The following is a 10,360-nucleotide window of genomic DNA, read 5'->3' as shown; positions in this document are numbered from 1 at the left end:
GAGCCCAGCATGTCCGTCAAATTCCAGGAGCAGTCCTTCCGCACGGTCGCCGGTGGAAAGCCCGAGGACCTGGCGCACCGCGTCGGCGAGCGCTTGACCGGAGGCAAGACGCAGGCCGGCTATCTGGCGGTACGTTCTTGTCCCTTCTAATTCCCCCGGAGAAATGATGTCTAACCCGAGGAATGGATCGTCACTATGTAGGCCTACCTCGCACAGCTGCAGAAGAACCCACTGCGCACCAAGATGCTCACCTCCGGTGTGCTCTCCGGTCTGCAGGAATTGCTGGCCTCATGGATCGCGCACGATGTCGGCAAGCACGGCCACTACTTCAGCTCGCGCGTGCCCAAGATGTCGCTGTACGGCATGTTCATCGCCGCGCCGCTGGGCCATGTCCTCATCGGCATCCTCCAGAAGCTCTTTGCCGGCCGGACGAGTCTGAAGGCCAAGATTCTGCAGATTCTCGTCAGCAATCTGATTGTACGTGTTAAACCCCCCCTCTCTCTCCACAAAAGGGAAATGCTGACCGCCATCCCCACAGACCGCCCCGATCCAGAACACTGTCTACCTGTGCTCGATGGCCGTCATCGCCGGCGCGCGCACCATCCACCAGGTCCGCGCCACCGTCAAGGCCGGCTTCCTGCCCGTCATGAAGGTGAGCTGGGTTACCTCGCCCATTGCTCTGGCCTTTGCCCAGAAGTTCCTCCCCGAACACACCTGGGTGCCGTTCTTCAACATCGTCGGCTTCTTTATCGGCACCTACGTCAACACCCACACCAAGAAGAAGCGCCTCGAAGCCCTGCGCAAGCGCTACAACGACCGCCGCGGCGGCGACTACGAGAAGCGCGACTACAACCCTTAGTAAGAAGGATTCCAGTCGCGACCACAGGACCAGACGGGCCAAAATATCGTCCGGACCTGTTTTCCTTTTGTACCTTTTTCTCTCGGTGTTTGAGTCTTTATCTTCCCCCTGTATACATTCCGGGCATTTTAGGCATGCCGCAGATACCTGTCTGATTTTTGCTCTCTTCTAAATTTATGATGAATGGCCTGCTCTCCCATGTATTTCCCATGTTCTGCTGCTGAACATAATGCTGAACTCTTCTTACCGGCTGTGCTGATCGTCTCTCTCTGCCTCTCTTCCTGCCTATAGAGTAGTTGCTAGAGAGAGAGACAGGAAAGACAACCTGGTCAATGATGCAGCTGTTCTTGTGCTATGTCCGTAATTTTCTGTAAGGAGTAAAAATGCATAGGTCGATTCTCACCCATCTCAATCATCATCATCGTTATCATCATTCGGCTCTTCTTATGGATAATTAAAAATCACTCCAGCTCCATCTCAGACCCTTCCTTCCCCCTCTTCGCCGTGACCCAGCTCACAAAATCATCCAATGCCCCCGGCCACGCCCCATCGGGACTCCACCACCCAAATTCCTCGTCCTCGCGCGTCTTCCGCATAAAAACCTCCGCCTGCTCCCAAAGATCTTTGTTGACGGGCTTCTTCCCTCGGCCCTCCAGGAACTCAAGCCACCAGTCCAGCCACGGTGTCGACGACGTGTTCCACTGCACGCCGCCGTGGTCCGGTGTGAAAAACAGCCGCCACTGCTCCATTGCGATCTCAAATTGCAAATTGCGCTGCCCTTGCATCCGCGACAGCGGGAAAGCGAATCTGTAGACTCGCCGGAAGGTCTCGGGCTCCGTGGGGATGCGGAGTCGCAGCTTTTGCACGTAGTCGGTCATTTTGGGAAGTGTGTCGCAGCTGTTCGCAGGCAGTTAGTTTTAGGTGCGTTGTTTCTAGCGAGGGAGTGCGCCTGCGCCTGGCCTTACCTCACTTCTCGCCAACCGTTCACGAATTCGTCGCGCGTGAACTCGCCCATGGATGGGCACTTTAGCAGCTCCGCCACGGCGAGGCAGGCTACCTCGTCCAGCTGCACTTGCAGGTCGCCCAGGTATTTCATGGCGCCTTCGATGCCGATGCCATTCGGGTTGTCATCCGGTGAATCTGCGCGGAAGTGTTAATTGGGATATTTCTTGTAGGCATGAGACTTACCTCGGTAACTGTCGAAGATCTTGTTGATTGCGGCTGCGTTGCCTGATGAGCCGGCATGGTTGCCTTGATAGTATCTGTGATGGGAATTAGTTTCTGTCTGGCATTCTCGGCTTGTCTGCTCTCTGTGCGGTGGCTACTACATGGCTCCTGGGGTCCTGTATGGGTTTGACATGCACAGGAAACCATGATATCGGCAGATAAAAGAATTCATAATATGGGAAACAGAACTTACACATCAACAGCCTGCTCAACCTTCCATCCAGCAGCCCGGAGGAACTGTATACACATTCAACACGTCAGTCATACACTTCAAGACACGTGATCTCAAATCGAGAGCGAAACGGCCGGAAAGAAAGAACGAAAGTAAAATCAAACATACTCGTGCAGCAACCGAATCCTTGGCCTGAGTCAGGGCGACAAACTGGGCGATAGCATGTTTCTGGGAGGTCGAGTAGGGCGGCATGGTGGGGGTTGTTGGGGAAATTGAGCTTGCCGGTGGGATGCGAGGGGAGAGCGATAGGAAGAGGCCGGCAAATGGAACAGGGAGAGACGGAGGGAACAAAAGAAAAACAAGAGAGATGAAGAGCGAAGAGTGTCCCGGCACTCTAACAGTTAGCTTGGAAGGCCCCGAGTCCGATGGATTGCAGCCTCATCGTCGACGCTGCCGGTGGCCAAGGCCGACACGGTGCTGACTTATCCTAATGCCTGAGGCATTCACAAACCTGATACATCCCCAAGATTGTGGTAGTTACCTCAACTACAAAGAAGAGTGGGAAATGTTTTTGGATTCAATTGATGGCATAGCAGATAGTGGTATACACATAGATAGAACAGTACTTTTGACCAGATACAAATGGCAACTCCCAAAACTCCTGCAAAATGCTCTTTTCACCCTAGGTCGTGAACAGCGTATCTTCCTATTGGACTGATTAGCTTATGAGACTATAAAGATTCGGGAATGGGCAAAACCTACATCACGCAGCCATTCTCCAGCATCGGCTTGCCGGACTAAAACGCTCGCAATTAGCACGTCTCCGCAAGAGAGATGGCAAAGATGTACTTACAGACAACAATAGCCGTGGGCTCCAACTTTCGCGTTTCAGCGGTCGATCTCGCTGTGACCCCAAAGCCCTAGAAAGGAGGGACAAGTCAGTATGGACCGCATACCCCAGTACAATGACCCAAAGATGAAACTTACCAGTGGCTTGTCGTCTGCACTCAGCACTATGACACCCTCATGCTCCGTCATATCCTGTGAGAATCTCCCAATATGGGCTTTGACAAGATTCCCACCGTAAAGGAAGGGCATTTCTCCGTTGCTCTTGACCCAGACCCGGTTCCGTGCGTGCGGTGCGATGACATCTAGAGCGGTGATATTGACGCGAAACTTGCCGGTCTAAAGACGAGGAGTTAGCTCGAGGTAGTAGATTAGGCCCGAGAGCGGCTGCTTACCTTTGTGAACTTGCCGATCATCGTGCCCGCCGAGAGCAGATTGGCGCGCGGGACAGACACGGCCAGGTTTGCCAATTTCAGCGGGAGATAGAACACACGGCTGCCTTGCAGACGGAAGACATGTCGCTCAGCCGAGGCGCCATCGTCGGACGGTGGTGCGATCAGATTGTTTAAACTACGACCGCAGTAAACGGCGAGCTTGGAGAATAGTCTGCAAATCGGTCCGGTCAGCCAGAGCATATGGGGAAAGGTGGGACACGCCGCACGTCTTGGTTTCTTCTTCCGTGAGACTGCGCATGATGTCGCAGGGCGTCCAGCACAGACGAATATCGGTATTGAGACGAGGATTGCGAAGATCTTGGGGTGAAGAGCAAAAGGTGAAGTTATCGAAACTAACAAAAAATTCCAGGGAACGGGCCGGCAGAAAATTCTTGGCGGTGCCAGCCGATAGAAAAAAAAAAGTTTCCGCCTTTTCTTCTTTGCAACACCCATTAAGACTCCCACACACACCATGGCGCGCGGCCCGACTGTTAAAAGGAGACGTCTCAGTCCTCCTGGCGACGAGGAAAAGTCATCACAAAACACCGATGATTTCAACACCCGCGCCAGCGAGTGGGATCTTGAGCAGGACTACGAACGCCGCCCGCGCAAGACGAACAAGAAAGACAACGAGCGCACGCGACTCCCGATCAAGACCTCCGAGGGCTTTGTGCACAATGTGGCCGAACAGGAAGACCCCGCGGAAGACACCGACAGCTTTCTCGGCACGGATGATGACGAGATGGAAGATGCATCCGGAGACGAGGATGAGGTCGAGGAGGTCAAACCCAAGATTCCATTGAAGGTGCAGATTGTGCAGGCCAAGGAAGAACTCGCACGCTTGGCCACTCTCATCAATGAGGATCCAGAGGAGCATACCGCGCTGTTCAAGACTATGGCGGAAATGGTGGAGAAGGAGGACTCACCGGTCACGGTGAAAAAGCTGGCATTGGCAGCCCAGGGCGCGGTCTACAAGGATGTTATTCCGGGCTATCGCATTCGGCCACTCAGTGAAGAAGACATGACGGCGAAGGTCTCAAAGGATGTGCGAAAATTGCGGAACTACGAGCAGTCTCTTGTATCCGGGTACAAGGCCTATGTTCAAAAGCTAGTGGTGCTCACCAAGCCCGCCAAGGGCGGAAATACGGATGTAGATGCTGGGTTGAAAAGCATCGCCATCAACTGCGCCTGTAACATGCTCTTGGCTGTGCCGCATTTCAATTTTCGCAGTGAGCTGCTCAAGATCATCGTGAACCGCCTTGCCAGAAGGCAGGTGGATGCCGATTTTGTCAAGTGCCGTGAGACTCTGGAGGATGTTTTCCACAAGGATTCCGATGGCGTTGTCTCACTTGAAGCGGTCCGCCTCCTTGCCAAGATGCTGAAAGCTCGAGACTTCCGCATCCACGAGAGCGTTCTGGACACTTTCCTTCATCTGCGTTTGCTCGGTGAGTTTGCCATGAAAGGCTCGCAAGACCGGGTCGATCGCGAGACGGAAGAGACAATCGGCGGCAAGAAGCAGAAGCAGAAACGGGAATTCCGGACGAAGCGGGAGCGCAAGGTTGAAAAGGAGCGCAAGGTGGTGGAGAAGGACATGAAGCAGGCGGATGCAGTGGTTTCGCACGAAGAGAGGGAGAAGAACCAGGCTGAGACGTTGAAACTGGTGTTTGGCGTCTACTTCCGCATCCTGAAAGCACGCATTCCCACTCTGATGGGACCGGTACTGGAGGGGTTGGCCAAATACGCGCGTCTGATCAACCAAGACTTTTTCGGTGATCTTCTCGAGGCCCTGAAGGATCTTATCGGACATGCAGAACGCACCGAAATGGGCGAAGACATCGACGAAGAAGCCGAAGAAGACAGCACCGAAGTCTCCGAAACCGCTGCGCGTGATGCTCGCCGTGCAATCCTTCTTTGCACCGTGACTGCTTTTGCCTTGCTCGAAGGCCAAGACGCCAGCAAAGCCGCGGCAACCCTCCACCTGGACCTCAGCTTCTTCGTCAAGCACCTCTACCGATCCCTGTACGCCCTCTCTACAAACCCAGAAGTCGAATTCAACCCCAACACCGCTCTCCGGCTTCCGGACCCGAATACCTCGGAAGACCAGACACAGCCTCGCTCAAAGAACAAAGTCAACTTCCAGACACCCATGGTTCTTCTCCTGCGGTGCCTGCAGTCCACTCTCATCTCCCGCGCCCACGGCCTCCCGCCCGCGAGCCGACTAGCCAGCTTCGCCAAACGACTCATGACGACCTCGCTCCAGCTGCCTGAGAAATCTGCCATGGCTACCCTCGCCCTAATGAGCCAGGTGTCGAAGCACAATGCCCGCCGCATCTCGTCGCTGTGGTATACGGAAGAGCGCAAGGGGGACGGCGTGTTCAATGCCTATGCCACAGATGTGGACGCCACGAATGTCTTCGCTGGGTCGGTGTGGGAAGGCGAGTTGTTACGCCAGCATTACTGCCCGCAGGTGCGCGATGCCGCGCTGGAGATTGAGAAGATCCTGGCTACCTCTAAGTAAATACTTTTTTTGCCATTGTCATATACCTACTTCATCTTATGAGGACATTTTCCCGTACCTATACCCTTTCCCTAGAAGAATTGGAATTGATAAAAGCGTTTCACATACATATTTCATCACATTGATATCGCAAGCTAGTTCAACTCTACATCTCGTCGACGACCTCAATTCCCCCACCAGAGCAATCAACAAGTCACCGAAATTCATCTTCCCTGGCCATCTGCAGTGTAACTCAAACCCCACAATCTTCCCTCCAGCTTGTGCAAAACGAGAACGAGAGGCTGACACATCCAAGCATCCCTTCATAATGGCCTTGGATAACTTGTCTGTGTATCCATCACATCTAACCCGAAGCTGGGAAATTGAAAAAGCCCACACCAGAAAGAAAAAGAAAAAAAAGCAAGAGTCCAGACACCGCAACACAACCTGCAATGAAAAGACGAGCGTGAGAAACAAAGAAAAACCCAGAACGCCAACACCTCAAACGCCAGACCCCAAAGAAACTAGCGAAGCTCATCGCCAGCAGTTGAGCGAGACCCATGTCCCGATCCCTTATCCCATCCCTGTCCCTCCCACTGATGATCCGAAAGAAGCGGCACCTCAGGCTCATCTTCGCTCGACGGTGCAGTGTAAGGAGGAAGAGCGGAGTGGAAGCTTGCAGCCGTTGAGAAACTCTGCGCAGTGGTCGGCACCACATGCTGGCTTGATGAAGAACCCTCTCGAGAGAACTGAGGTCGAGCTGATATACCCGCAGGATTAGAAGTGGTCTCTGGCTGGGAAGAAAGAGGAGCAGCAGCAGCAAGCCCGGTACCCGAGACATCAGAGACCATGTCGTCTTCCTTCTGCTCCTGCTCCTGTCGAGCCTTGATCTGTCGCTCACGCATGATAGCCTGCTCATCGGGACTGCGCAGGGCAGGGTGGATGTTGCTAGGCGTGGTGGTATTGCTGCTGCGATTGATGTCGTCGACGACGCGGTTGATGATGATGGAGCGCGGGATCGGAGGGATAGGCGGCGTGGAGGAGCTAGATGTTCGAAGTTCGTTAGAGGTGTTATTGTCACCTTCCGGGGAAGAGATGTCTTCTTTCGTGCTCGAGCGACGGGATGACCAGGAGAACTTGTTGCCGCTGGTCGAGCTGTCGCTTGCCTGACGGCGACGACGAAGTCCGAACCATTTCTTTGCGTCCTCGCTGCTACCGTGCTTGGGAGAATGTTTGTCCTTGGTTTCCAGCGCGTTGTCGATAGTGCGAGGGCTCTTCTTGGACATAGAGATGTTGCGTGGCAGAGGAATGCTCCCTTTTGTCTCTGTCGATGGGAGGCGAGTGCCACCAGGCTTGCCGGGGACGGGCGAGCTAGGGGCAGAGACAGGCTTGATAGCAATGGGTTTGATCAAGGGTTCCATGCCCCCAGAGCTGGATTCTCTGTCACGCTGAACGAGTGCCTTTGTGGTCGTTTCAGCGGCCCTCTTCTCCTGCTTTGCCTTCATCTGAGCTATCTCACCCTCTATTTCTGCGTTCTTCTGCTGGTGGTATTCGATGAACCGCTGATTGTCATTAGAAGAGTGCTTCGCGATGAGAGTCTCGGTCTTGTTATTGAGTTCCTCGTAGGACCGCGCCAGAGCTCGGATTTCGCCCTGCAGCTCGTCGAGCATCTTCATCTCGAACACGTTAAACCGCCGCTCCATCACCCCAATCTCCAGACGCATGTCCAGCTGGAACTTCATCATCTCTCGCGAGATCTCACACTGCTTGGCAAAGAGATCGGATTTGGCCCGTGCGAGATCAGCAATGCTGTCGATCTGATTCTGGAGTTGCTCTCCAATCCAGGAAGATAGATCCTCGAGCTTCTTGCTGATTGTGTTGATGCCAACATCCGTCTGCTTCTGGATCGTGCGGACGATTTCCACAATCTCTTCAACCTGCATAACTGTGCTGCGGTTCTGAATCTCAGCAGGAATGGGCCGCCCCAACGGCATGTTGGCTTTTTGAAGCCGCTCTTGAAATGAAGGCAGGTAGTCTGGGAGAGTGGTCACCGGCAGCTCATCCTTGCTGCTGTATGCACTTGGAACTGGACGTTGGGCCGAAGCCTCCGGTCCCGGAGTAGGTGTCGGGGGCCTCCTAGGTCTTTTGGGTTTCTTGTCCGACCTCTCCAACCAGCTGGCGGGAAGATACTTGACTTTGCCGCGACCTTCAGCAAGGTCACCGATGTTGGGAGGCGAGTCACCGGTTTCCGGATATTCAGGCAGCCAGGGAACATCTGGGGTGGGAGGGGTGCGCACTTTCGACTGCGAAGACAGTCGGTCGAAGCTGGGGCATGTGACGACAATATCTGGACGCATCTTTGGAGCCGGGATGGGTATTGATGCCACGGGAGAAATACTTTCGTCCTTGGCAGCAACATCCGAAGGGGCCAGTTCCGAGATTGCAGTGGTATCTTTGTACAGATTCGAGGTCCTGACGGGGGCCATAGTGCCCTGCGCATATGAGAATGTTCCAGAGGGTGGCAGAGGAACCCTGCTTCGTGCAACAGCAAAGAGAGACGAATGATTTGACGGGCTGCTCGTTCTGATGACAGACTTATTCGCCTCGATTGGACGCTGCGGCAGGGACCTGGGGCTGCGAATATTGGCTGCAGGAGGTGTAATGCCCATGGTAGTCACTGAGCGCCGAGCCATGAGGTTGGGGCTGGCAGTCGAGGACACGACAGAAACACGAGCAGGCAGCGGCGAGTCTTTCGCACACTCCTTGCGGAGGTCCTTGAAACTGAGCTTCGACTTGATAAGATCCAGCTTAGACCTTTTCTTGCCCTCGCCGGCACTGTGACCGGACTTGTCAGGGCTAGCAGCTTCGTGAATGTGAGGTGGGTCTGTAACGGCGCGCTTCTTCAGCAGATGTGGCCTGCTGGGTGACGGACTGGCCTCCTCTGCATGGCGCAAAGTTGGGGAGGTCGGCTCAGGCCCGAAACAGCACGGCTTGGGCATGGGCAGAGCCAGCTCCTTGTCATAGTCCAGACTCGAATCTGCGCGGGCAACACTCGGGCGCTTGGGCATGGGTGAGTCTGAGCTGGCTGTTATCCTGGATCAGCAGTTGTATTTTGATATGTATGTGGTCTCTTATACGAAGAGAGAGACGGAAAAGCTACTTGCAAACTTACCAGGACCTTTCCCAGCAGCCAGATATTCGAGTTCCTTGGCCTTCATCTGGGCGAAAGCATTGCCAGGCTGAATGCGTGGGGGATGGATATCAGAAGAGGATATGGAGGGAGTTCCCAGTCCAGGAGATGAGGGACTCTGGATAGCAGGGAAGTAGGGGTTGTTGATGTAGAAAGAAGGGTTGTCAGAGGCCTTAATCTGAGCGGGCTTCTTGTTTTCCATCGTGCAGGTGAGGACGGAAGAGATATCAGGTGCAAGATCAAGAAAGGTTTCGAAGAGGAGAAAGGGGTGAGATACGCAGAGCGAGCAGTGATGAGAGAGAAGGTGAAGAGGTTTGTAGAGATGATGAAGAAAGAGTTAGGATAGTGAGAGAGAAAGAGAAGAAGGTGCTGAAGTCCTAGAGACAGAAGTTGAGCTCTGTTTATGCGTTGCCTGCCAGGCAAGATTCACTGGTAGACCAACAATAACGCATTTTTCACAATTCAGACCATTCTTACGTGTTTCACGTATCTCTACATATCCTTTTGAATAGAATCTGATTATAACTACTGAGTGCACCATACTTTTCCTATTGACGATATTGGGTTCAGGGCTTGGCTATGAATATGGTGTGTTTTGCAACATGCTACCTCAGCAATACAGAATACTGACGGCTCCGTGATATTTGCTCTACGAAATTTGCCAGGTTGTGGTCTTGATACGAGCCATGAATTCAGATGGTGTCCATGAGATATCCTATATACCAAGGGAAGAATGCTATTTATCACACCAGAAGACATTCCTGATCAATATGACCTGTCGTTCTGGAAATATTCGATACCAGCTACACGGTCAGGAAGAATAAAATAAAGTAAAGTCATCCATTAGGTCATCGTCATAAGTATCATTACACACATCCTGGAGAGAAATATCAAGAACCAACACAATCTCAAAAACGAGGTTGGATCTTGAACGCACCAGCAACATGATTGGGAGACGACAGACATAAGAAAATCATCAAACCATAAGGAAACATAGAAAAATCAAAATCAAAAACAACAAAAACAGCAGACTTGACGCAAAAGGGAAATCATAAAACAGAAAAAACGGACGCAGATATCAAATACAGGGGAATCATGCGTGGGTAGAACATTCTGAACGTGGGAGAAGAGGGGG

The 10,360-nt window shown here is 53.1% G+C and overlaps 5 protein-coding genes across 5 annotated transcripts; 2 read left to right on the top strand and 3 right to left on the bottom strand.

Annotated features, from left to right (window-relative positions):
* Positions 1–9: 9 nt before the first annotated feature.
* PFLUO_LOCUS7495 (uncharacterized protein) lies at positions 10–859 on the top strand (the record flags this gene model as incomplete). The annotated part of the gene is made up of 3 exons (XM_073785146.1): positions 10–129; positions 202–477; positions 539–859. 3 exons carry the CDS (start codon positions 10–12, stop codon positions 857–859), a joined length of 717 nt encoding a protein of 238 aa, XP_073641530.1.
* A 461-nt stretch (positions 860–1,320) lies between these two features.
* PFLUO_LOCUS7494 (Scaffold-type E3 ligase) lies at positions 1,321–2,510 on the bottom strand (the record flags this gene model as incomplete). Its single annotated transcript, XM_073785145.1, has 5 exons — positions 1,321–1,756; positions 1,825–1,999; positions 2,048–2,121; positions 2,280–2,323; positions 2,427–2,510. The coding sequence occupies 5 exons, from the start codon at positions 2,508–2,510 to the stop codon at positions 1,321–1,323; spliced, it is 813 nt and encodes a 270-aa protein (XP_073641529.1).
* A 430-nt stretch (positions 2,511–2,940) lies between these two features.
* On the bottom strand, positions 2,941–3,797 carry PFLUO_LOCUS7493 (ribosome biosynthesis protein nip7; the record flags this gene model as incomplete). The annotated part of the gene is made up of 6 exons (XM_073785143.1): positions 2,941–2,964; positions 3,021–3,055; positions 3,112–3,178; positions 3,246–3,443; positions 3,500–3,710; positions 3,766–3,797. 6 exons carry the CDS (start codon positions 3,795–3,797, stop codon positions 2,941–2,943), a joined length of 567 nt encoding a protein of 188 aa, XP_073641528.1.
* A 213-nt stretch (positions 3,798–4,010) lies between these two features.
* PFLUO_LOCUS7492 (uncharacterized protein) lies at positions 4,011–6,056 on the top strand (the record flags this gene model as incomplete). The annotated part of the gene is made up of 1 exon (XM_073785142.1): positions 4,011–6,056. One exon carries the CDS (start codon positions 4,011–4,013, stop codon positions 6,054–6,056), a length of 2,046 nt encoding a protein of 681 aa, XP_073641527.1.
* A 503-nt stretch (positions 6,057–6,559) lies between these two features.
* PFLUO_LOCUS7491 (uncharacterized protein) lies at positions 6,560–9,427 on the bottom strand (the record flags this gene model as incomplete). The annotated part of the gene is made up of 2 exons (XM_073785141.1): positions 6,560–9,120; positions 9,208–9,427. The coding sequence occupies 2 exons, from the start codon at positions 9,425–9,427 to the stop codon at positions 6,560–6,562; spliced, it is 2,781 nt and encodes a 926-aa protein (XP_073641526.1).
* Between the last annotated feature and the right edge of the window lie 933 nt (positions 9,428–10,360).

Source organism: Penicillium psychrofluorescens, assembly GCF_964197705.1.
Source record: "Penicillium psychrofluorescens genome assembly, chromosome: 5".
NCBI lineage: Eukaryota > Fungi > Ascomycota > Eurotiomycetes > Eurotiales > Aspergillaceae > Penicillium > Penicillium psychrofluorescens.
The sequence above is the reverse complement of the archived record's forward strand: the minus strand, read 5'-3'. Positions and strand labels throughout refer to the sequence as shown.